The sequence below is a fragment of the Sebastes fasciatus genome, chromosome 11 (assembly GCF_043250625.1).
Source record: "Sebastes fasciatus isolate fSebFas1 chromosome 11, fSebFas1.pri, whole genome shotgun sequence".
In the NCBI taxonomy this organism is placed as follows: domain Eukaryota; kingdom Metazoa; phylum Chordata; class Actinopteri; order Perciformes; family Sebastidae; genus Sebastes; species Sebastes fasciatus.
In genome coordinates, this window is record NC_133805.1 from 18529742 (window position 1) to 18556562 (window position 26821).

The 26821-nt window shown below is 40.7% G+C and overlaps 1 protein-coding gene across 3 annotated transcripts; it reads left to right on the forward strand.

Annotated features, from left to right (window-relative positions):
* On the forward strand, positions 1-25847 carry per2 (period circadian clock 2). 3 transcript variants are annotated; one of them, XM_074651312.1, is made up of 24 exons: positions 1-172; positions 7808-8354; positions 12877-12969; positions 13103-13257; positions 13782-13903; positions 14026-14227; positions 14917-14968; positions 15480-15622; positions 16074-16152; positions 16261-16367; positions 16456-16609; positions 16760-16874; positions 17000-17149; positions 17476-17566; positions 17683-17863; positions 18127-18251; positions 18397-18603; positions 19632-19901; positions 20022-20962; positions 21204-21320; positions 22155-22407; positions 22711-22837; positions 23411-23561; positions 23904-25847. In XM_074651312.1, the coding sequence occupies exons 2-24, from the start codon at positions 7927-7929 to the stop codon at positions 24051-24053; spliced, it is 4413 nt and encodes a 1470-aa protein (XP_074507413.1). In that variant the 5' UTR covers positions 1-172; positions 7808-7926; the 3' UTR covers positions 24054-25847. The 3 variants fall into 3 exon arrangements, with proteins under 3 accessions (XP_074507413.1, XP_074507414.1, XP_074507415.1); XM_074651313.1 differs by having other exon boundaries at positions 17686-17863; XM_074651314.1 differs by lacking the exon at positions 18397-18603.
* The last annotated feature ends 974 nt before the right edge of the window (positions 25848-26821 follow it).

Sequence of the window (26821 nt, forward strand, 5' to 3'; positions counted from 1 at the left end):
AGGGCAGAGTAGTGTATCTGGAAACCTGAACGGGGAGTGTGTCAGACCTCAGACCCGGACCAAACCAGCTAGGATCGTCGTTACCCGGTCGGTTTCTCTACCACAACAAGCTCTAAAAACAACAAGGCTTTATTTCTCTGCAGGATCAGGAGAAGATTTGCATTATTGTGAGGTTGGTGCAGTTTTACTATCTGTAACATTAACATTATGGGTGTTGCTGTGTTATTTAATATGTTTTTAAATGCAACACATTACTGTATGATCACTGTTTAACGTGCTATGCTCTGGATTATGTAAAATACTATTATGTGAACGTGAAGCGTGAAAGTTGCATAACTGTGTCAGTATGAGAGTCAATCCCGGTCAGTAGACTACAGCAGCAGCAGCCCTGCCCACATGACATAAATCCATCTGTGTGGGAGTAACCCTCTCCAGCTCTGTTAAACTGAAATACCACCGCTGACCTGCACTCTGCTCTATAAGCAACATGCATTTACATAAGAGGAGTGAAATGCATTACGCACTAAAATTTGATATGTCACTGAGCTGCTGCAGAGTTGTTGTTGTTGTCGAGCTGACAGAAATAACTGGTGTGGGATGTCAGTCCCATATGGTGCATTCATTGTAGAGGTGCTTTTCTTGTGTCACTGTCACATAAACAACTCCTTACATAAAGAGTCGACTGCAGCAGCACATGGCACAAAGTCATATGCAGCAGCACCGATTAGGGGCATTTGCGAGATGTGAGCGATTGTTTTTCCCAGAGGATACTGTGTCATAATGCTGTGATGCTTAAGTCAGCCGGTTCTTGGCTCCGAGGTTGAAATCTTACATAAAGGAGACATTGCCTCTTTGAAAGCATTCATTCATTCTAATTTGTTTTGACAATTATGTTTAAGCTGTCTATGGCATAGGTAGGAAAAGTCAAATACAATGTTGTGATACTGGAACTTATTTACTTTTTGTGAAAGTATACATTTTATGCATTATATATAAAGCTGCACTTACAACCCTACAGGCAGTTTGGGGAGATGATTAACTACTGCAGGAAAAGTAACTGATTACATTCCTCCTGTTGTTAGATAAATAGATAGATAGATGTACTTTATTGATCTCAAATTGGGAAATTATTGTTACAGCAGCAGGTTATCCAGACAATTGTAAATATACATATCAACACTAGAGTTATATATGTATAGAATACACAAGTTAAGAAGATATTATGATACATTATAAACATACCAAACTACTACAACTAACATGTAAAATATAAACATAGGATAACACACTATAAACATAAGCAAACTGCAAATTAAAATGAGGTAGAGTGAGTATAACAATGTGCAAATATCAACTTTTCAGAAAAAAATGCCTTTTTCTAGCCTGATGACACTGCATTTTTTAACATTATGTAAAGACCTTTAAAAATGGAGGTTTTGTCACAAGCTGGGCAGCAGCAACCTGAAAGCCTGAAAATCCCCTCAAAACTGGAGATACACATTTTTACATAACAGTGACAGTATCGAGCATTGCTGGCGCTTAAATCAAACATCATTAGAAATACTCTGTGTATTGGGTATAGTGTTCATTTACTGATTCATAACTCTCAAGGTAGTATTTTTTACTTCTGATACTTGATTGCATTTGACTTAATGCTTTTTTTGCTTTTACTCAAAGTGAAAGTTTGAATGGAGGACTTTTTTACTGTTGTAAATGGTTTTATTTATTAATGGAGCTGTTGCTGGTCTGAATAGAGGGGATGCACTGATGAATTAAAAGGCATGGCACATTTTTGCATGGTAAAAGCTGGCTTTAACTTTGCATAAACATAAAGCCAAGTCAAGGAAGCAGCAATCCAAAAATCAGGTGTTGGTGATACAAATATGTTGGATGTGTTTAAGATGACAATGAAATAGCATTTTGCTCCTTAATCGTTTTGGCCAAACAGTCTGTATTTAGCATTAAAACACAGAACTTAATTTAACTGATTCTGTGTATGTGACGGACCTTTAGGTCATCCAGCACCAAGCAGAATATCAGCAGCAAGTCTGAAGTGGCTGCAGTCATATTCAGCTTTCCCTTGGTTACTCGAAAGGGAGGAGAGAGGATGACTGATGCATGTAAAGCTAGGGAGGGAGAATTCACTTAGACTTGTTTATCTTACTGTTACAATCAGCGAAACATTTGGCTTGGCGCAGGGTACAAGTTTCCACGCCCACGATTACAGCATGAGAGGAGCTGCTTGCAAATTACTTTTTCTTTTTTATCTATTGCCAGGTAAAATTGCTGTCAAGGCAGATTACGTTTCTAGACAGTCTGTCATACCTGTGGTTTAACATTTTTAAATGCGGTGTCTCAAATTGGAAGTGTTTGTGTGGACACTGAATAAATATTATCCTGTCAGTCAGTGGCTCCATGTGAAGTTCACTTTGGGTCTAGGAACTGAAGACGAAAATGGCAAACTTAATCCTCCCGCTGTGATGGCACACTTCCTTCTTCGGTCTGAACATTAAGGCCTCTGCTCTGTTTTTAGCCACTAAGCAAATGGATAAAACCTTGGGTGGTCTTGGAAGTACGCTGTGAAGTGTGCATCAGATCTATTATGACCGATTTTAAGACATCCTTGAAAATAGATGTAGGTTAACGAATTATGTAACATGCTCTTAGAGCAACCTCAGTCACGTCTGCACATGGAAACTCATTCAGCTGTTGTTGCCCTAAAGGTTGGATATTAACCATGATGTTTGCCTACACAAGAAGCCAGATTACTGTGAGAAATCACATTAAAGTAGGGAAAAAAATAACTTATCAAGGAGTGCAGTAATACACTGCTAAAACACAAAAGTACATGCTGATGGTCAGGAAACAGATTCATAGACACACCTAATAATCCTTTCAGAGACTTGTTTAGTAATCAGTAGTTATCTGGTTTCTTCTGCAGAAGTCTACCTGTGTTTTTTACATTTTAAGTGATGCTTCGGACGATATTTAAAGATCTACTTTTTTAAAAATAATCGTTAGTTGCAGCCTTATTTCAGAGTTAAATTTTGTCTTAACCAAAACTGTGGTGTAAGAACTGTTAAATATGAGATTTAGTAATCAAGACCGAAAATCTTATAGCTTTCAGTGCTAACTTTTGCTTTTGAAATGTAATATCCAGTTTATGTTAAAAAATAATCTTCACTTAGTAGCTTTGCTTTCAACCACATCTCAGTGAATGCAGCTGGCTTATGTGTCATCTCATGTTGCAGGTGTTATAGGGTAACGTACACCCTTTGAACTGCTACAATAACTGTACGTACGCAGTGTTTCACCCTATCTGACCCACTCAATGTAAACTTATGTAAGTCATCATGCAAATTGAGTGTACTTTGCAAGATGGTGATGACCCGCTGTATTTGAGTTGAAAGTCACATGATGACAGTTATAAAACTGCAGCTGTTGTATAAGATGGTTTCAGATGATTAGATAATATAATCACAGCGCTGGGACATGAATATTTTTACAACAGATAAAAGAGATATTTTGTAATGATTGAGAACAGCAACAAATGAGAAAAATAAAGATGAGACAGAAGGAAGATTATTAGGAAATCTTTTCACCAGTTTAGGAAAACTGTGTTTACCACTACAGCGGTGGCCAGACCTAACAAATTGACCAAATATAATCAAACTTCCAACCCTGATTACAATCTTAACTTTAATGGTTTTAAGCCAGAGTGTTCCATCCTTTGTACCATGAAAAAGTGATTTATTTTAAATTATCTCCCGTAAGATTCAGAAAAGCCAAGTGAGCAACATGTTCCCAACCGGTCAAGATTTGTTTCATCTCTTGATAGCCCTGAATGTTTTTTTGATTGCATTAAAATGACAGAAAGGGCCCAAGAGGAGTAATGCATAACCTGTAATTGTGTTATGTTGATCATTTTGCCTTGTTAGCCACCTGTTACACGTTGTACCCACCTCGATGTAAGATGTAACCGCTTCCTATGGATCAGTTTAAAATTATGATCGGTGTATAAAATCCATATTATTTTCCTTCACTTCCCTCCATCGCTGCAGCTCAACAGGATGAAATACATTCAGTTAATGACGGGGGGAAAAAAAGAGATCACAGATATTGAAGTAACCTCAGGTAACCCTTACTGCAGAGGTCTTTTAAGCATCTTGATAAAGTTTCCTGTTTCTGTAAACATAGGAACACGATAAATCATCTCATAAATATTCCAGTGCTGCTACAGTAAATATTTGATTGTCCATTCAGAGTGCTGGAACATCACGTACGTGTTGGTCTGCAGCTGCACAAATCTGTCTACCAGGTTCAATTCAGTCCATTTTTATTGGTAAGAAACAATGTTTCCAAAACAAAAAACTACATTTACTCAACAAAAATTATAATAATTAGGGGTGCAAGAAAATATTACAAATATTGAATATTTCGATATTATGTTTTGTGGTACTGTATTGATTCTCAGAAACACTGTATCGATTTTTAATTAATAGTTTACATTACTTACACAGTTTACAACTCAGTCAATACTTCATTTCATTTGCAAAGAGATGTGTCCTCTCAAAGTCGTGCTATATGATGTTGGATGTTACAGGGGCTGTGATAAATGCAAATGCAGATCCCACTGTTCTGTTTGCATAAAAAAGTAAACTTCTTTTGTTTTGCACATGGCGGTGCGTTCTTTATACTATGAGAGTTTTCCTAAAATTAGATTGGCTTTGCTTACAGTATCGCATTATATTGAATCATAACCCCTGTATCATGATAGATTGTATGATCGTATCACTAGATTCTTGCCAATACACAGCCCTAATAATAATAATGTAGGTGCAGAAATTCAGATATTTGCTCACTCTCACCATTTCATTGAAGGCTTATGCCTAAAGGGAAGAATATTTCGCAGAGTAGAGGAGGAAGTGTATCTCTGTCTATACCTGCCATGTCTTAATTGCTAATTGAGATTGTATCTAGTCTTAGTATCTCATCTCATCAGAGTGGATATGCTCACCTCATGCTCTCATTAAAGGACCATGTTTAGATACTCTCTCTTTATCTCCCCCCCTCTTCTCTGTAAATCTGTCCCTCTTACAGCTCTATTGCCTCATCTTCTCTCTGACCGTCTGCTGGTATTGAGCAAAGAGATTTGCCGTGCTAACGAGCTAATGGGGTTAATGTCTAGCGGTTCCTGGAGCCGGTAACCGGGTGTGAACTCTTGGACTTTGTGAATATCGGGCACATTGGCAGTCAGCTCTTTAACTTTGGACCAGACTTTGAGCAGCAGCGCCTGCCAAAATGTCAGCGGTTTGTGCAGAATGTTCAGCATGTTGGCTGAGTTATATTCTCAGTTAGATGACCTGCTATATGGAATAGAAGGCTCTCTAGGAAATGGCTTTTTTACCTTATTCAGCAGAAAATAGCTTAACCACAGTGTCTAGCTCCATCGCTGCACTTTGCATTGAAGGCAGGTCATTGCCAAACTAATGTCTCCAGTTTATCTTACCAAGCAGTCTCCAAACTATAGACACCTCGTTGCTTCTTCATCATTTTCTTCGTCATTTATCTGTTTGTTGACCCAGTTCACACAAAAGCACTGATGGTGGAAAACACTCTACTTTGCGGCTGGTCATTGATAAGTAGACTCACTGCTCTCTGAAAGGGCCTTCAGATTGGTTAATTATTAATGGGAGTATTAATTTTGCCATAAAGGTTTGGCAGAACTATGACCACTCTGACAACCAGATGAAACCGGTCATCAGCTGCAGCTTCGGTTTCACACTTGACCTGAAAAACTCTGTCTATGCATTTGCATTGCTTGTGAGTACAGACTATAATTTAGCTCATGTTCTTTTGTGTAATTTAGAGTAAATAAAACACTGAAAATGTTTAAGAAAACAAACAAGAATACTGTCAAATCCCATTTTTAAAAATACTTCAATGATTCCGTATTAATGAGAGACGGCTCTAAACATTTGGACATGAATTCGTCAAGGCTTTTTGCATCAACAGCAAGGCTCATGAGGCTTTTAGCCTTTCCTCTTCAGTCAGCCACATTTGTCTCTTGTGAAGCATTTTCTACCTTTTCGACATTACATACACACAGTAAAACTCACATCTTTCAACGTATCCTTAGCAGATAAACACAACATGAACACTAGGAAAAACCTACGTAAAATAAAATGCCTGTGCTTGCATGGGCTTGGTGCTTAAGACTAACTTCAATAGACTAAATAAACACGTACTGATCCCCGTAGAGCTCAGGTGAATTAAGGAGGGCATAAAGCTGTGTGGTGTCAGTCAGAGTATAAAATAGATATTTTTCCGTTGCGCGGCAGAGCAGAAGACATGCCACCGCTTAGTCAGGTTATCCCTGGAAAACAGCCAGGCTGAAGGTAATACACGGACACCGTATGTCTTTCTTATTACCTTCACGTTGCCCAGCAACAGGATTATGTGAGTGATAACTTTACCTGTGCTCTAAATGTCAAGTTTGATCTTAATTAATTGGTCAGACTAATGTTTGTATCAAGTTCAAATGTAGAAGAATTCCATTTGGTGACAATGCAAGCTGTCAAATGTAGCTCACACAGCGACACTCATACGAACCATGTGTTACATTACTGTACATCACTATAGTATAATTAGCATAATTCTATATCATTATGGGCTGAAGCAGCTCATACTACATCTCAACGATTTGATCTTGCACTTTAGTACATGTGAATCTCAATATAGTTCTTACCAGATAGATTTTACTTAAGCTCTCTTGGAAGTCTAACTTGACATACAGTTCTGCCACTGTGCCGCAATGTCTTTTTCTGTAGAAGATATAAGTTTATTCCTCTGATCATGGTTACCCGTTTTCCTTGTGTTTATTCCAAACACGTCACTGTTTATGCTCACTAAAATGTAACACGTGTCTCTTCCTGTAACCATAGGAAATTTCCTAGGAAAGAGCTACCCAACATTTGGTCGTTTGAATAGACAGTTATACGCATCTTTCTCATTTCTGCTGGTATTTATATCTGAGCTGACACTGGTTTTGTACAGGGCAGTATTTAAAGCCTATTAAAAGCCACAGAAAACAGGGCCACATCTCCTGGCCAGCAACCTATGGTGGCATTCAGATCAATGCTGTCTAGTGTTTTATGTGTCCCAGGGTGGATGATCCTTTGAAAGGGTTGGAGGGCTCAGATGGGACCGACTCACTGATCTTAAAGACCACACTGTCTGTACAAGGGAGCGTTTTGACTGTACATCAGAGAAGCACCTGCAGGGCCCTGCGGAGCTCAGGGGTTAAACCCTGCTATGTGCTCTGATATCACACCAGACAAAAGACTAGAAAGACACCTTTTTGAAGGAGGACTGATGAAGCATTGATTTGTCTCGCAAACAGTTTTGAACCATGTGCATGGTTGCATATGTGTGTGTGAACATGCAAGTGTGCGCACATGCACATGAACTAATGCATCTTTGTGTTGAAGAACCATGCCAGCGTTTTGCATATTTTGACTAATCTCATACAAATTATGTATACTTTACATATTGTTGACCATTTTTAAAAGCAAAGTTTATATTTGGTTCCTGTTGTCTAGGTAGCCACTGATTTCAGTTCATGTCAACATGGCATTAAAATGCTCTTGCAGAGACTTGAAACTTACTTGACAAAGGTGATTTGTCATAGGATTCTACCATATGTTTACTTAATCGTGTGTTTCCTAAATATTAAAAATATGCATACCTTGCAATGGACTGTTACCTCATTACTAACATGTGTTATCTTATTGTTATCTCTCAACAGATCAATCCGCGTCCTCTTTTATTTTCTCCGGCGACACCCTTGTGAAAATGGGGTAATTGTGTTCTTTCATTATCCAATTACAACTTACCTGCAACAAGCCCAGGACAGCACTCGTCCTGATGTCGGAAGATTCAGACTCCAAGCCCTATCGCTTCTCGGTGCTGAAGGACCAGGATGGAGCCTCATGCGGCTCCATGCCAAGGGGGGCCTCAGGGTGCAGCTCCATGGCACAATTGCACCGGATGCGTGGCTACGGCCAAGGCGGGACCGACTTAGGCCTCACCTCAGAGGGCAGCGACAGCAGCAGTCAGGATCCTCCCGCCTCGCCGCACAAGCATCGCAAGAAGGCCCGCTCCAGATCGCTCCCCGAGGAGGACGTGGAGATGAAGAGCAGCGGGTCCAGCGGGAGTGGAACCGAATCACACGGCAATGAAAGCCACGGCAACGAGAGTCATGGCAGCGAGAGCCACGGCCACGGGTCAATGGGCAGCTCCAACGACACCAGTAAAGACTCGGCACTGCTGGAATCTTCTGAAAGCAACAAGAGGTCAGTGGTGGTTGTGGGAATGATGAAACCATTAGTTGGCCTGTTTTTTTTTCTGGCTTGCTTTCTGTGATTGTGAAGAGAAGAGGGAGAGAGAGACCAGAGTGGGGAGCTACTGTTCTTGTTAGCAGGATGAAATGGGATGAAGGTTACTCTTTCATTTTCTAAATTCTGCTTGGACGTGACCACAGCGTGGCCACAAATAGGTTCACAGACACAATGCAGTCTGTTCACGAGATGACCAGAACGGGTCTCAAGCAGTGGAAAAAATACAATGACTGTTGTTTCCAGTAGGAAGACTCGATTGATGTCATCTGAGAGGCTTCCTCTCAATGCCAGATGGGTTGTGTCACGCTCTCCAACTCCTTGTTATTGCTATAGCAACGCAATGTTTGGCTCTTATTTGTTAGGTACTGGGCGGAGCAAGTAGCTTTGCTCGGTCTCTCTCACGTCGCTCTACCTTTTGAATCCATATCTTTTTTTTTTTTTAATCCTCTCCCTCTTCCTGCTTGTACTGTACATGGATCTCACACACACACCAGCTCTCCCTCATCTGCGGACAGGATGACTTTAACTACTTCTTCAACTCTCACTTTAATCCTCTATCTCACCCCTCCCTCGCTTCAATTGAACTTCTAATCTTTTGTAACCATTTTTTTGTAAACTCACTCACTCAATTCCAAAAAGACTCTCTATCTCTCTCTATATTGATTTTATTTTTTACAATTTCCGTCATTTTTCCACTTTTTTCTACTTCTCTTTCTCACACAAAACAACTTGTTTTTAACTATACAGGTCACTAAATGAAAAACATAATATTTGACAGCCAAACTTTTTCCAATTTTACACTGAGACATTGACTATTTTTGATTCAGTTTCATTTCCGTTCATTAAGCCGCCATATGGAGTTTTTGTTGAATTTTGCGGCTTCTGTTGACAAAGGCCAAAGATCCCGCTTCAACCATCTGTGGCCCTCAGCTGTGCATTTGTATGAGGGAGAGAGAGAAGAGTGGTTGCATTAGAACAATGTAGATGAATGTACCTCTTAAAGAAACAGTCCCACATTTTTGTGTTTGATTGCCATCAAAGTCACATGAGAAAAACTATGTCAAACATTTTTTCTCTGGAGTGGCCAAGTCACAGACTGGCCACACTTCACAATACAACTTGACAGAGCTTGGGTAGTTTCAAACTCTGACACAGTGGCAACAGATTCTGAACATTACATTGTACAGGTGTACCTTTATAAACCGATAACTGGGTGCATTTGCTAGAATTAGGTCCCATGGTTGTACTAGGAGAGGCTATTTGTGGATGTTGTGTCTATACTAAGTCATTTAAGCCTGTTATCTATAGCAACATGTTGTATCTGAAAGATGAGTCAGTGTCTCTAGAGAGCTGCTGATGTTAGTGTATATGTGCACTGATAAGCTTGTAGGCGTAATAATAATATACAAGGCTACCAATGCCTGGCTAAGTTTGGAATCAAGAAACTATTTATTTTGATTGTTGACCAAACAGAGTACATTATACCCAGAGGTGGAAGAAGTACTCAGATAGCAGTACTATAGTTTAAAAATACAAATACGTAAAAGTCTTGCTTTCAAAAGCTTACAAGCATCAAAATATACTTAAAGTTAGGGCTGTACGATTATGACCAAAATGATAATCACAATTATTTTGATCAATATTGAGGTCATGATTATTTATCACGATTACTCATAATTTACACAAAATATTGTTAAAAACTACATTTTACATGATTACTTTTGAACACATCATGATAGCGTTATAATTTAACATCGCCCAATACTCCTTTTAACTAAGCAGAGCTTGAACACACCATAATGTAACTCAATGGAACCTCCGTTAACGGAGCTCTTGAGCTCGATGCTGTCGGCAGATGAGATTCATCATCGTCATCATTATTTATTTACTCTAAATTAATTCATAGTTGAATAGTTATTTTATAGTCGTCACACAGAATGGAAAACCACTTGAGCTCCTCTTTGCCTCATTTGTATGCAGCTGATTCTCTGTGTTATTCATGTGTCTTCAATGTAATGAGGTTTCCACACACCCCGTCCGTCAGTGGAAGGTTTCTAGTTAAACAAAGCCACCTTGCCCTGATCTTCACCTTGAGCAGAGAAACAGAGTAGAAACCAAAATAGAAAGTCTTCTTACTCTTTGGGAACATGTTTCCACGACTCACAGATTTGCTTACATTGCAAATTAGCCCACTAATACATATTAAGACTGTCCAGTCTAAAACCAGCTGTTGTATTCTGGTGCACTGAGGGCTACAATTGATCGAATTAGATACCTGCTACTTTTGCTTAAAGAGGCTATTTGTGAAGGTGTTCTCTATTCTGAGGCAGGTAAGCGGATTATTCATAGTAACCTACAGAGTTGTAGCTCAGGTGAAACAGGATCGCAAACCGCTGTAAATAGTTTTAAGTTAAGCTTGTTGGCTAATACAGTGGACTACATATACACACACCTTCAGTTTGAATCCAACTTCGTTGAGTTACTACCACAGATACACAGTTCCTGGCGTAGACGTAAAATGGCTAAAACTATTGGTGGCTTTCTGTGTGTTTACTCTTTTAGATACTGATATTCTAGAGCCTTTGGATTGCCCTCTTTTGTTTTGGAAGCAAATACCAACAAATTCAGATGCTGCCCAGATACCTGGTTCCTAGTACAGTGCGCAAGCTGAACAGATGCTGAGGTTAGTATTATACTGAAATAATTTAAGACTGATAACATTGCCATAAAAAACGTCATAAAAATGTAATTTAAAGAGTCATAGTATAGTATGTCGAAAAAAATGACTTAAAAATGTCAAAGTATGCCATATTAACATCATAAAAATGTCATTAAAAAGTCATAGTATAGTATGTTGAAAAAAATTTCTTAAAAAATGTCAACATGTGCCATAAGAACATCATAAAAATGTGGTTAAATGCATCAATTGGGTGCACTTTAAGAACAAAAGTAAGAGGCTAGATCTATGAAGAACTTTGTGCTCTTGTAAACAATGTTGTGTTCTAGCAGAGTGGAATGTAACTAAGTACATTTAGGCTACTCAAGTATAGTACTTAAGTGCAATACTTTACAATACTTTACACGAGTATTTCCATTTTATATAACTTTATACTTCTACTCCACTAGGCTACAGCTCAGAGGGAAATATTGTACTTTTAACTTGAATACATTTATTTGACAATATTAATATTATTATTCTGGCCATCCGTAATTTGTCCATTTTTTGCAGCTGTGAGAAGCTCTTTTATTTCCTTTGTGCATTGCATTGTGGGACGGTCCAACAACTAACTTTTTTTAGTATACATACTTTTTGTAACACCAGCATGAACACACTACAGTATATACTGTGAATCTGCTCGGCTTATGCAGTATGGAATTAAGACAAAGCTCTGGTTTTGACATTTCTCCATCATGATAAAGGTCTTTTAACAAAGGCACCTCGTCCGTGTCCTCACCTCGGGTTCCCCTGCCTCTCTGAGCACCTTGTTTCGTAACACACTGAAGGCTTTATTTGATAGCATTAGATGCCTGCTTGTGCTTAAAGAGGCTATTTGTAAAAGTGTTCTCTATTCTTAGCCAGGTAAGCAGGTTGTACATAGTAACCTGGGTTGTGCAACTGAGGGCTTTTATTGTAATAATGCAGTGTTAAGCTTGTAGGTTAATGCACTGGATCACACACACACACACACACTCTCCATGCCTTCTACATGAGTCTTACTTCATTTTGTCTCCACCACATACAGGTACAAAAACAGGCAGGAGAAAGAGAGTTAGGACTGAAATAAAGACGCCTATTTTGCATTTGTTAACCGTATACTCAATGCCATTTGGTGGAACGAGTAATTCATGAATATTTTTTACTCCCAGGGGCGCAGGAAGTCAAATGACTTAGGAAGCCCAGAGTCAGACAGGTGGCCTGAGACGTGCAGAGATTGTAGATATTTCCGGGCGCCAAGAGAGCTGTTTTCAGCAGGCCCAGATTTCGATCTGCGCCCCTGCTCCTAATTATATTTCGGCCCCTAATTCTTGCTGTGTTGCTGCTCTCCTGCTGTGTGTACCCTTTTGAGCTACAGATGCACTTAAGGTCAACAAGGAGTTGAGAATAACCTCGGACTCAAGTGTGCTTTCTTTTGTAGCCTGGCTGCTAAATGAGAGCTGAAGCTGTGTCTGCACTGTTCCCCATTTACTTCCACAAAGGCAGAAACCGGCTTATCTTTTTTAGGCCCACTTTAACAGAACCCCATATTGTGAGATTACCTGTTTTATTTTTTATTATTAGGTAGCTTGAGCACCTTGTGCTTCAGAAATATCCCCAAATAATACCAACATTTTGTACCCAATCAGTCTACTGTTTGATTACCGATATGTCTCTCCCTCTCTGGTCTTGTGTCTCTTTGAGGTGATTGAAGTCATTAAGTAATTTTTTTTAGGCTCTATTTTGTCGCAAAATGTTGAATTGTTCTTCTCTTCCCCACAGCTCGAACTCTCACAGTCCGTCTCCTCCCAGCAGCTCAAACGCCTTCAGTCTGCTGAGCTCAGAGCAAGACAACCCTTCAACCAGCGGCTGCAGGTTAGTGCACTGACCACCGCTGTAACACTGAAAACCTCTCCCCCCCCCTTTTACATTATCTATGATTAGCTTTTCTAATCTATTTTGGAGGGAATGTTTTACTTATTGCAATATCTGACTGTGCAACTTACAGTTCACAGGAGTCGGCCAAAGCCAAGACCCAGAAGGAGCTGCATAAAACACTGAAAGAGCTGAAGCTTCTCCTGCCCGCTGAGAAGAGACACAATAGCAAGGCCTCCACGTTGAACACCCTCAAGTACGCACTCCGTTGCGTCAAACAAGTGGAAGGTAAAGTGCATTCATATCTCTCCGTCTTTCTTGCCCCACCTCTACACAGTGCTATTTTTAGGGTCTCTTCCTATTTTTATTTATTTATTTGTTTTGTTTAAGCTGTCTGTAGTTTCATAATTCCCTCCACATTCACGAATGTAGCTATTATTTGTGCGACAAGAATGTCTTTTCTTTGGTAATCAGGAAGCGTGGTAGCTGAATGAGATCCAAATTAGACTTAACTTTGCCCAGGAGGGAACGTTGTGTGAGCAGATCTATGGGTAATGGTCTGTAAAGACTTAATTCTACCCTGCGTAAATGTTTACAGATGGAAATGGGCGGGTAGAGGTTCAACAGATGACGCATTTAAGCGTAGCAACGAGACATGTTTAATCATTAGAAAATGTCTGTGACATCAATATGACTAGATCATCCTTGTTTCATCATTGTTGTTTTCAGTAAAATATCAGTGTCCATCTATTCTGTATTTTATATTATGTTGTGACCAGACTTTAATAAAAATCACTATCTATGTGTTGCAGCCAATGAGGAGTATTACCAGCTGCTGATGACCAGTGACAGTCAACCTTCAGGCCTGGATGTATCCTCTTATACGATAGAGGAGATAGACAGCATTACTTCTGAATACACCCTCAAAAACAACGTGAGTCACTGAATCATCTTTAAACTAAAAGAAATATTTAAATTGTTTTAGCTGCATATATACTGGTGTGAAGATTGTGAACAAAAATACTTAAATTGATTTGGATTTTGTCTCCTCAACAGGACATTTTTGCAGTGGCGGTGTCTCTCGTCACAGGAAGGATAGTCTATATTTCCGATCAGGCTGCCTCCATCCTCAACTGCAAAAGAGAAGTTTTCAAGAACAGAAAGTTTGTGGAGTTCCTGACGCCGCAGGATGTCAGTGTGTTCTACAGCTTCACGACGCCATACCGCCTGCCCTCCTGGAGCATGTGCACTGGAGCAGGTTGGTACATATATAACAGCTACGTGGTGTCTCAGTGTGATACTCAAGATAGATCATAGTAGTAGTTAAGGAAGATGACACTGTCACACTCTGAAAATGTATTGGAGAGATAAATAGCTGTGAATGAGACCCCTGGATAGCGAGTCAGCCTGGTGACAAGTCAAGTGAAGCACATGCTGCCATCAACGTGGTGTGTTAAGTTCAAGTTGACCTGACCTTCTTCTTTCATCAAACTGATGATGATTGCCCCGTTCAGTCAAGCTGGATGGAACAAACTGAGCTGTCTCAGGTGCTAAAGCAACACCGGCCACTGAACTAGAAGTTCACAGAAGAACAAAAACTGCCCAAGGCCTTCTTTCTTTTCAGCAACTCAGAGAGCTCATTATATCTTCTCCCCAGATTGACTTGTTGGTCTATGACCTTAAATCTTTTCTACACATCAGAGCTGCACTTAATCTGTTGTGATTTGTCCCACATACGACTGGAAACATTTTGGCTGGCGCACCAACTTCCTTTCAGAGCCTGGACTCTGTTTAAATTCATTGCATTTAAGTGCAGCGCTGCGCTCCTCACTGATGTTTTGTGGATGGATTTAATCTTCCATCACCTGCTGGAGACGAGACCTTGATTTAGTATTCAGCCGGATCCTGTTGCTTTTGAATTAAAACATTTATTTTTTTCCGTTTCAGAGTCCTCGCCGCCTGACTGCATGCAGGAGAAGTCCTTCTTCTGTCGTATCAGGTGGGTGTGTGTTGGTTCAAACGTGCTGCTCCTACCTGTTTGTAGTTTATATTCATACCGTCATTTCCACTCTAGATGTTTTTCAACTAGTTTGTGACATCATATCCTTATGAACTGTGATGCAGATGCTTTTTTCCAGGCCAGTGTTATACATATAGTCAGACAGACACAAGCACACACCTTACTGTACTTGTTAGGACTTTCCATTGACGTAATTGTTCTTTCACTCCAAACCCTTCCTCAAATCAAACCTTCAATCTAATCCTCATTCAGATGAAAAAGACTTTGCAAAAATGTCATTGCCCTTGAGGTCTCAAACTCTGATTAATTCCTTCATTCTCATTAATTGTACACTGATCTGGATGGAAACATAGCTAAACACTGCCCCCTTGTGTTCAATAACTTGAAATCTAAAATCCACACCTGGACAGAGATCATTTGTGAAAACTTGTATTTTAAATGAACAAGTAATCCTTATTTTTATTTATCTTTTCTTCTTACTAATATCTAGCAGTGGTAAGGAGTGTGAGGGCAATCTGCAGTACTATCCATTCCGCATGACGCCCTACCGGATGAAGGTCCAAGACACAGTACATGCTGACGACCAGTTCTGCTGCCTCCTGCTGGCTGAGAGAGTTCACTCTGGTTATGATGGTAAGAACAATGTTTAAAGGAGGTCCTCAGTTATTTTGCCACTTTGTGAATTTGCTGTTGAAAGTTCATATTTGTTTCGTACTGCTCAGTCACTATACTGTACTATATATTGGACTAAACACATTTACAAAAATTGTCAAATTGTCGGTCAAGTAATTAAGATCTGGGACAAGTATTGTTATTCTGAAGTAGATGATATGTAGTCAAGCCAGTTTTGTTTATATATCCCAAAATCCTAAATCACAAGTTTGCCTGTAAGGGCTTAACAATCCATAAAACATATAAGAAAAGAAAAGAAGATATCTCTTTTTATCTTCCAGTGGCTAATTTAGCATTTAAAACTTTGTTCATTTTTTACTGCTGCTGACTTTGAAAGCTTTCTATACTAGTCCCTATTCTATATGAGATAGCAGAGACCTTAATAATTAAAAATGTTTTTTCTTCCTTAAAGCACCCAGAAATCCAACAGACAAACGCATCTTCACCACCACGCACACTCCCAGCTGTGTGTTTCAGGATGTGGATGAGAGGTTAGTCATTGCGGGATGTTTGCACACAAAACACCCAACTATCAGAGGAGAACAGGATTGGTGCTGTTGCTTGCCAACTAACCTAGCGATGTGTTTTGTGTGCATCAGAGCGGTTCCTCTCCTCGGGTACCTCCCCCAGGACCTGATTGGCACATCAATCCTCCTCCACCTTCATCCCAATGACCGACCGATTATGTTGGCTATTCACAGAAAGAGTGAGTTCACAGAATTAAACAGATTTCCGAATTTCTTAAATCTGTCCCAATCACAATCTGACTATGATATTTTTGGCTTTCTCTGCAGTTCTTCAATTCGCAGGACAACCATTTGACCACTCGTCCATCCGGTTCCGTGCGCGAAACGGAGAATACATCATTCTTGACACCAGCTGGTCCAGCTTCGTCAACCCATGGAGCCGCAAAGTCTCCTTCGTTATCGGAAGACATAAAGTGCGCATGTGAGTATTACTGTCTTGCTGATATACGGTCTGACATAGTGGCTGTCAATAAGCCAGTCTTTGAATAGATATGAATTTCACAGTGTTTCATTCATGAACCAGTATCTGTTTGACACATCTTGATCTGCTGATGTGCTTTTTGATAACCAGGGGCCCCGTGAATGAAGACGTTTTTGTGGCCCCGGTCTCAACCATCCGTGAGATGAAAACCATGGACTCTGACATCCAGGAGATTACTGAGCAGATCCATCGGCTCCTGCTACAGGTGAGAGCTGAGGGATTAGAGCAACATCTTATATCCAAAAAAACCCAAATCAAATTTAAAAAGCAGAACACAACAGGATGAAAAATTTAAAAACACCTTTCTTCCCTCTCTATATCTGTGATCAGCCAGTCCATAACAGCGGCTCCAGTGGCTACAGCAGTGTGAACAGAAATGACCACCTTGTGGGCATGAGCTCGTCGAGCGAGAGCCTCAACGACAGCGGGAGCAAGACCCGACAAGAGGAGGAGGAGGAAGTGAGCGGCAAAGTCAGACCGGTGAGTAAAACCCAAATACAGTTTAGTACAGTGTGTTCCAGCCCATGTAGTCCTGCTACAGGAGGATATGGCAAGAAAAGATACTGGGTTGTTGAACTTATACACAATAACTGACCATGACATGATTATTCAGCATTATTCAGACGATAAATCATCATATTGAATTATCGCCCAGCCCTATAACCAAGTTGAGTTTCAATTTATTCTATTATATTGCTGTATTTTTGGATTGAAATATCTTAGTAAAATGTCCTACCAACATATTATATATTACAAATTCCACATATATCAGATGACTCTTGAGTCTTGTGTCTCTATTTTTACAGCGAACTTTTCAGGAAATCTGTAAAGGAATACATCTTCAGAAGTGCCAGGAGCAGCAGACAACCAAACCAGACATCAAGAAAAGCAATGGCAGTAAGTCCAGCTGACAACTACCTGCATATTTGTGTGTAAATGGTTGAGATAGTGTGTCTGAGACAGTAATAAAGACCCCGTCCTGGAGTAGCCCCTAACTCCTGGCATTTCTCCAGTAGAGTCCGTACAGAGGAGCTCAGCGGTGGTGCGGCCCAAAGACTCAGCCGCTCCCCTCCACTTGAAGGAGACCGGTGCCGCCATGGAGGAAAGTCGGTCCTCTTCCCAGGAGGAGACAGCCTTAAAAGATCAGTCCGTCTACTCCTACCAGCAGATCAGCTGTCTGGACAGTGTTGTCAGGTACGGAGATTCACACGATTTTGAGGAATGGTAGCTTTGATCCTGTGTAGGATGCATTTTGTACCCAGCCTTGTACATTTACTACGATAACCTTTCTGAAAAACTGACACTAAACTAAAATGAAATCAATAAGTCAATATCCATCCATCTTCAACCGCTTATCCGGGATCGGGTCGCGGATACTAAAATCAATACTAAAATAAAATAAAATCTAATTGAAAATTCAAAATGGTTATAACCTGGTGTTGTTGTGATTCCCGTAGGTACTTGGAGAGCTGTAATGTTCCTATCCCAATGAAGAGGAAGTGCCAGTCTTCCTCTAACACCACGTCCTCTAACTCAGATGAGGAAAAACCGAAGGGACCTAACAGCATGCAGGTGTCTGAAGGTATGTGTCACCACTCCAGCTCCTACCAAGGAAAGACAGCAAACACTGTCACCTTATCAAACAAAGCTACGGCCTTTCCTTTAAACTTCTCTCTCAGCCTCTACAATGCCAGTCAGTATCACTTGTTCTCTGTTCTCTTTGGCAGAACCAGCCTTGTTGAGGAATCAGTCTGCTCTCTCCGCTTTGGATGTTCGAGACAAAATGTCCAGTGACGCGGCCACAGCGGTAGTGGGCACCTCGCTGCCCTTACCTGTACCTAACAAACCAGAAAGTGTGGCGTCCATAACCAGCCAGTGTAGCTACAGTAGCATCATAGTGCATGTTGGGGACAAGAAACCTCAACCACAGTCAGGTACAGTGCCGTGAGAAAGTGTTTGCTTCCAATCTGATTTCCTCTATTGTTGCATATTTATCACACAAAGATATCAGATCTTCAGACAAAATGTACTATTAGACAGTTAACATACTGTAACATAGTTTATCATTTAATTCAAATAAGAAACAAAGTTATCCAACGGCGGAACATAATTGTGTTACATATTTTTAAACTCTCCTTTGCGTAAATTTTCAACTCAGACACAGTTGTATATTTTCAATCATCAGCTACTTTTTGAAGATCTGAAGCTACTCAGTGTGACACATATGCAAACACAGAAGAAATCAGGAAAGGGGCAAATGGTTTTTCACAGCACTGTAAATCCAACTTTACTCCTGTATGTGTCCGCGCTTCTTTCTCTATGTGTGTGTTGTCAGTGGATGCTTGAGCAGCTTGTGTCTCAAACACAGAAAAAAGCAACTGTGTCAAATTTTTAGTTCTTCTCAATGTGCACAAAACGTTTGCAGGGTTATTGGGTCGCGTCTAAAATAACTGCAATGGTGGTGATAAGATTTTTCTTCAGTTTAATCTAAAAACTTAAAGAATGCGCGGTATATCAGTTGCAATCAGTTGCTAAAGGAAAGTCAAAAAGCATGATAGGTCCTCTTTAATGCAAAATACAGTATTAACTGGAATAGCGATGAAGATGGACACAATTGGCAAAACCGATAATAAAAGAAGAAGCCGCTGGTTCAATGGCTACTCTGATATAAAGCGTATATAAACAGTAATTCACCACTTTGGAATATACTGTATAATGTTTTGCTGTTTCACAACTTTGAACCTCACTGCATTATTTAACATTTTCGAAAATTATAAAAATCAATAACGATTTTTCCCATTTTTAAGGCGTTGTATTCAATGTTGTCCGTTAATGTGCCAATTCAAGCCTGCTTTTGTCGTTGTCACTGCCAGTGCTAAACAGCTGTGTTGCATAAAACTCCACCTCTCATTGCTTTAGAGCGTGTTAAAGTTCTTTCCCTCTGTCACCCTCTGACATACAGAGATCAAAGAGGATGTCCAAGGAACAGGACAGACGGTGAAATCCAGCCAGAGCCTCTGGCCTCGGGCTCCTCTTTCTGTTGTTTCACCTCACAGTCAGCAGAGGGAGTCCTATAAAAAACTGGGGTTGACCAAGCAGGTTTTGGCCGCCCATACGCAGAAGGAGGAGCAGACCTTTCTGTATCACTTCAGGGAACATCGAGGACTCGCGGAGCTCAAAGAAAACTGCTCTCAGTACCTGGAGTGCCCGAGAGAGCAGATCGCCAACGATGGTACCTATGACCTGACATACCAAAAGCATTTAAAGGATAATGACAGTTTATTACAACTTGGGTGTTTTTTTGTAGTTTCTATCTATAATAATAAAAAATTTTATCCTCTCTAACCTCTAGCTGTACCTGCTGCTCGACTCTCCAAGCGGGGTGGACCGTGTGCAGAGCCCGCGGCGCGGCGAGGCACACGGAATAAGAAGACCAAGTCAAAGCGAGCGAAGAAGATGGAGTCGTCGGACAGCACAGTGTCCCATCACAGACTACATTTGCGGCCTCCTCTCCTAACTCACGGCCTTAACCCGACCTCTTGGTCACGCTCTGACACCTCACAGTCAGCATTTCCCATGGCTTACCCCTCCGTGATGCCAGGCTACCCCCTCCAGGTTTACCCCGGAGCCAGCTCCATAGATCCCCGTACAGACGCCACTCTACAAGGCTTTGGAGACAATCAGGGCACTCAGGCCCCTGCCTGTCCCCTACCAATCCATGCTGCTCCCTACACCACCCCCATGGTCACCCCCATGGTCACCACCATGGTCACCCCAATGGTCACCCCCATTGTGGCTCTAATGCTGCCCATGCCCTACCCTCCAATGGCCACCGGACTGCCACCTCCACAGCAAATGTACCACGCAGCCACTGGTGGCTTCCCCACCCAACTACAGCCTTTTGGTCAGGCTGCCTATCCAGGCCAGGGCTCCTTCACAGCTCCACCTTCCTTCAGTGTCCAGAACCAGTTCAACACACAGAACCACTTAGCTGTTCAAGCGGGCTACCAGACCCCGTCGTTCTACTTCCCTCCATCCTCGGAAACCTCAAAGGCGCCCGTGGTGGAGGGTCAGTCTCGCTCCTCTACGCCGCAGTCTGGAGGAGGTGGAGGCCCGGGGTCCCCACCCCTGTTCCAGTCTTGCTGCAGCTCACCCCTCAACCTGCTGGAGCTGGAGCTGTCTGTGGACCGGCAGGACAGCACCGTGCTCTCCTCTGGAGGACAAGGGAATAACACTGTTGAAAGGGAGAAAGGAGCAAGTGACAGCCAGGCCAAGGAGAGGGAGCTGAATCAGGTAAACAAACCTCTTTTTGTTTGCTTTCCTCTTCCTTTCCTAAAATGTTAATGCTTCGCTGAACTTTATCATTGTGGGTAAATTGCCAATGTCACAGTGATTCCTCCACATCATTCACAGTATTAACGTGCAGCACTTCTTTGCTATTGTATTGCTATGCCATGTGTAAAGTCAAGTCAGTCTAGACGAAATGTGGCCCAGGGTGTTAACACACGATGTTATTATCCCTTACACCCTTTAGCCGTCTCTCAGTCTCCTTGGTGCACCTGGACCGTTGTATTGCGAGGGCTCGCCCAGTGTCTGTGAGCGTTTGTCTTGGGATAAAGTGTGCTCTAGGCTGAGGGCTTGCAGCAAAGAGGTAAGCAAACCATCAGAAAACCTCCACACTTCTCCAATCCCATTCCTCCCTGATTCCATATGTCAACTATGACTGTAACAGTTTCACTTTTTTTCATTTTATGATTAGCTTTTTTAACATTGCAATGTTATTGTCTATCCAGTAAAACCTATTGCCAAGAGTGACATGGATTTAAAGCATGAGACTTTAAAAAGACATAATCTGACCTCATGAAAACAAGTGATGTATTGAGTTACCTAAAATGTTTACAGAGTTACACCGAAAACGTATTATAGCACACAGTACTGTGTGTATGACTGCACATACATACACTCTTTGATTTTGCATGCCAGAACCAAACCAAGGCTTGAACCATACATTAACATTAGCAACCAACCAGTGTTATCATCAAAAGAACAACTTATTGTTTTATCTGTATTGTATTATACTGAAATGTGACCAGGACCACAAAAAAATCATCTTTTGTTAACCATGAATGCAATCATGTTTTCACAAATTCTTAAATTGGTTTGCCAAACTTTAAATCAAATGCAGACTGATCAGAATCACTGTCGTGTTTCTAACTATGCTCAGCCTTATTGTGTAGCTATTGTAATCACATGGTATTGTGTACCGGGTGATTGGTGAGATGGACAATTGTCCATGCTCACTGCAGTAATATACTCCCAGTTTAGTCTAAAAATGCAGAGGCGGGATGCAACACATCCAATGATGCTGCACCTGCCTGTATCACAAAGATGCAGGAGATGGAGGAAGTACTACAGCCTGCTGGCCAAAAGCTTTGAAGTCCAGCTCCTCTTTAATAGTAACGCTTTAATGTTTTTGTTTTTACAGGCGAGTTCACGTGGCGACGGGAACACCAGCGACGCCAACTCTTTGTCCAGCGACATGCTGGACATTATTCTTCACGAGGACTCCTGCTCAGGCACCGGCTCAGCCACCTCGGGGTCTATTGGCTCAGGGTCCAATGGCTGTGTAACTTCAGCCAGCGGTACTTCCAACAGCGGGACATCCAACAGCGGGACGTCCAACAGTGGGACGTCTAAAAGCAGGATGTCAGCCAGCGGGACTTCCGGCAGTGGAACAGGTTGGGACTTAAGTTTCAATCTTATAGATATGATGAGAGAGTATAGATACAACCCCACTTCAAAAAGTCAGAACTAACCCTTTCAGTTAATTCAAAACTTAGCACAGCTAACTTTGACTCAGATAGTGCTGGCATTCACATTATAAATAACCTTATCGATTAGCTTACTTTGGTAACCTCCTTCACTACTTTTTTCAACGGCAACCACTGGCACAGGATTTTTGCCCTTTAATGATACTGTCTTTTTGTAGTAAAAATGTTTGTTTCAAAAGTATTAATACTGTGCTCTTTGGATGTTCTCAGGAAGCAACAACAGTAGCAATTACTTTGGTAGCGTGGACTCGTCCCAGAACAGCCAGAAGGTCAAAGGTCACTTGAGCGGCAGCGAGGCAAGGCCCGTGGAGATGGACCAGAGCGAACACTTCATCAAGTAAGTCCTGCATGACCCGCTGTGGCTGCTCACTGCGAACGCAGATGACAAGGTTATGATGACCTATCAGCTGCCCTCGCGGTGGGTGTGTGGACAGGAGCGTAGCCAGTGAGGAGTTGGATAATGGCCTTTTAGCAACTACTGTTTGATTTAGTTTATCAACCCTCTGTTTGTTATGGAAGGATAAGGGTAAAACTTGCATCCAGACGGAGGAACCATTGGGCCATTGAAACAAGAATCAGCAACTGGAAGCATGATTGTTGCAGGGACAGTTTTTGACCACTAGATGGCCCCCTTACATGTACACAGTCAGTAGGTGAGAGGAGCCTGACACTGGATTAGACTGTGAACCTGATTCTAGATGGTTATCAAAGGTTTCAGTGACTTTAATAGCTCAAGATAATGACAGAAAATCAATGCATTGTTGTTTACACAGTTAGTGATTCTCCAACATTAAGAATACATCGTCCAACCCGCTCATTTGCAAACCCCAGTCTCATAAAGTTTTTGTCAGATCCGACTGTTGGGTGGAGTATTGAATGTGGCGTGTTTGTGTGTTTGCTGTGTCCGCAGTGACATCCAGAGAGTGCTCAGAGAAGACCGAGAGAAGTTGAGGCTGCTGCAGAATAACCAGCCGTGCTTTTCAGAGGAGCAGAAGAAGGAGCTGATGCAGGTCCACCCCTGGATTAAGAGGGGAGGTCTGCCCAAGGCGATAGACATCAAGGTAGAGGGACCTTTTTTAATTCATTTCATTTGAGTTTGGCTTATAATAATATGTGGAAAATCAGGGTTTTAGTCGAGACGGTTTTACATTCTTGGCTTATTTACTATTGTTAGTTAGACACATCACATTAGATTATATCAAACTGGTAAAAGTAATTTGCAGATGGTCTTTTAGGAAAACATTATTTTTCTAAATATATGACTGTAGTTCATATGTTGGTCAGAGTTCATCTGTTATGTGTTTGGGTTATATTTGTTTAGTTTTTTTTTGTTTTGGCTATAGTCAAATATAGTCAAATTGAAACCTCACCTCTCAACTTCTCCTTTTGTCCGTGCTGCCCAGGCGTGCTCCTGCTGTGACGGCGCCTCAGAGGAAGCAGCGGCGGCAGCAGCAGAGGATCAGCCAGACCTGGACATTAGTGAAACAGAGACACGCTGCCTGCGGAGGCCGAGGGAGGAGCCCTCAAATGCTCTCTCAGACACAACCAGCTAGACAATAAACTCCTCCAGACTTTCATAGCGACATTCATCAGCACCACTGTGAAGAGGGACCTACTTTACATGAAGCATCTTAACGGACCTTTGCTCTTCATACAACATTCTTCATCACCGTCTCTGTCTTACTCTTTAGATGTCCGACAAAAACTGGCTCAAACAGTCGAGACTTTTGTAGAAAGTGAACATACGAGTGCTGGACTCTGTGACTATGTCACGATCTGCTTCTGTGTAGCACTTAACAAAGCAGCATATGCACTGATCAGGAGATGCCAAGCCCAATGACAAGTGAAACCCAATATGTGCTCATAGTAGAGGTCAAACACACACCAACCATCTGGAGGCTGCTCCATTCACATGGCAGGAAGTGTCTCTGCGGTGTTCTAACTGCTGCGGTAAATGAATGAATTCAGCATTTTGTGACGTGAGTTTCTCAGTTACAACAACATTGTGCTACTGTACGTCAGCATGTGGTGAGAACAGGTGGAGTTGAGTTTCAGTCATCATAGCCATCAAACACCAAATGAACGCACAAGTGCACTTTGTGGGCTGCACTGGAAGAAGGAGAAAAACACGAGTGAGACTCCTGTACGTCTGCTGTATTTTCCCAAAGGACTTGCTGGTTGTTGCATTTAGTGACTGATAGGAAATTAAAGTGCAAAATACAAAGTTGCGCCCGTTTACAGCAGCGAGCAGGCATGGATGGGTGACGCATTTCACCACCTCCATCCACACTGGAAAACATGCACCAGATTCTTCACTTAAGTAAAAGTAATGAAAAACAATACGATGCAGTGCAAAAAAAGTACAATATTTCCCTCTGAAATGAAGCAAAGTAGAAGAATAAAGTAGTATAAAATACTATTTGTTACTGATCTGCAGGCATGATGGAGGTGGTGAAAACAATTGCCCTGAGAAAAGGTCAATCAGGGTGAAACACATACTGTAAAGCTACTCACCAACCCATCACGATATATTGTTTCTGAGAAATGTATCATTAGAAATTTGCATTTTCCCAGCCGCCTGCTTCACATGTTACCTAATGAAACTTTAAGTTTTCATTCTTTATGCATATTTCCACTCAGCATTTATTTCAGTATCAGCTGTGAAACTTGCCTCTCATGTAAAGACTCGTGTGAATATCTGTAACAGTCTTTGACTCTGAACATACTGTATATATATATATATATATATATATATTTTTACATGCACTAATTGTTTCTGTAAGTTATTTATGGAAAATCCATCTTTAAAACAAACAAGGAGGACCAAGATTATTAATACTGACTGTAAATACAATTTTTTTTTACATGTGAACATTAGGAAAAATCCCACCATGGACTGTAAAATACTAGAGTTGTTTATGGTGGGTGATAAACATAAAGTGAGGAGAATATTGATGTTTTCCCCGTGCAGTTTTAAAAGTGTGCCACATGACACTTGAAATGGTCTGATGTTGCCCCTCATAAATATGGAAAAGAGCCTCCTGAGCATCCTGTGGAAGTGTCTGAAGCTCATTACCGTTTTGTGTGGTCACCTCAGAAGTGGAAGTTTAGGGTTATTGCACGGATATAAAGCAGCTCAGACAGATGTCAAGTGACTGTGTGGAGGGCTTTCCTTCACTTTGAAGCTCTCACTGGCAACTTTTCCTTACTTTGTCATTCTGTCATTTGAACAGACAACTGACAACAACAAATGCACATTTTTTATTTTTGATGATGAATGTTCTTGTTATGTTTGTTAAATTTTCTCTAAATAAAATGTTGCCGAATTGAGGCTACAGTGACGTTAAGTGTGTTGTTTGCATAAAACTGTCTTGCATTGACGTTTTTCAGCCGCTTGTTTGCGCATATTAGTTTAAATTGGACAAATACATGACTCACTCAGGTTTGCAGCTGTTAATGGGGCCGATGGCCGATTAATGAGGATAAACGACTTAGAAAGTGGTCGCCTGTTTGCAGAAGATCGATGCTTGACAAATGGTGAGGAGGGAGCAATAGATTTAGACATGAACTGAATGACAATGTAACTTCAACAGCTCCTGCAAAAAAAAAAAAAGATATTATATATATATACCAGAATCTGGTATATAATTTATTTATTTTTCTTTACTTTATATGTTTATTATATATAAAGTAAAAATATATTATTTTAATTATTTATTTATGTATTGTTACTATTATTATTATTATTAGTAGTATTATTATCATTATTATTATTATTATTATTTATTTTGCACAATTTAAGATTACACAAACATGACAAAAAATAAACAATATAGAGTGCAGGGACAGGCAGAAAAAACACTGGGCTTATTTGAAACCTCCACCTAGAGACAAGATTAATACAAAGAAATAACATTACTACATAATAGTGATGACAAACAATTATAAAGATATTTATATATATGTATATATATATATATATATGTATATATATATATATATATATATATATATATATGTATATATATATTATATATTCTTATTTCCTTATGATAATATAATAATTTTATTTTACTTTTTTTAAAGTATATATATATATAAAAAAAGACAAGAAATGTGTGTGATCTACTTTATACTTCTACATCACCACATTTCAGAGGGAAATGTTGCACTTTAAAAAATAAGCAATTTGTTCTCCATCCTGATTCCTGAAGTCGTGACATTCACCTTCCCAATGCAAATGTGTGTCTGAGCCAACCACTGGAACAATAGCTGGGATGTAATGTGGTGTCTTGTCTCTGCAGACAGTCAGATCCTCCAG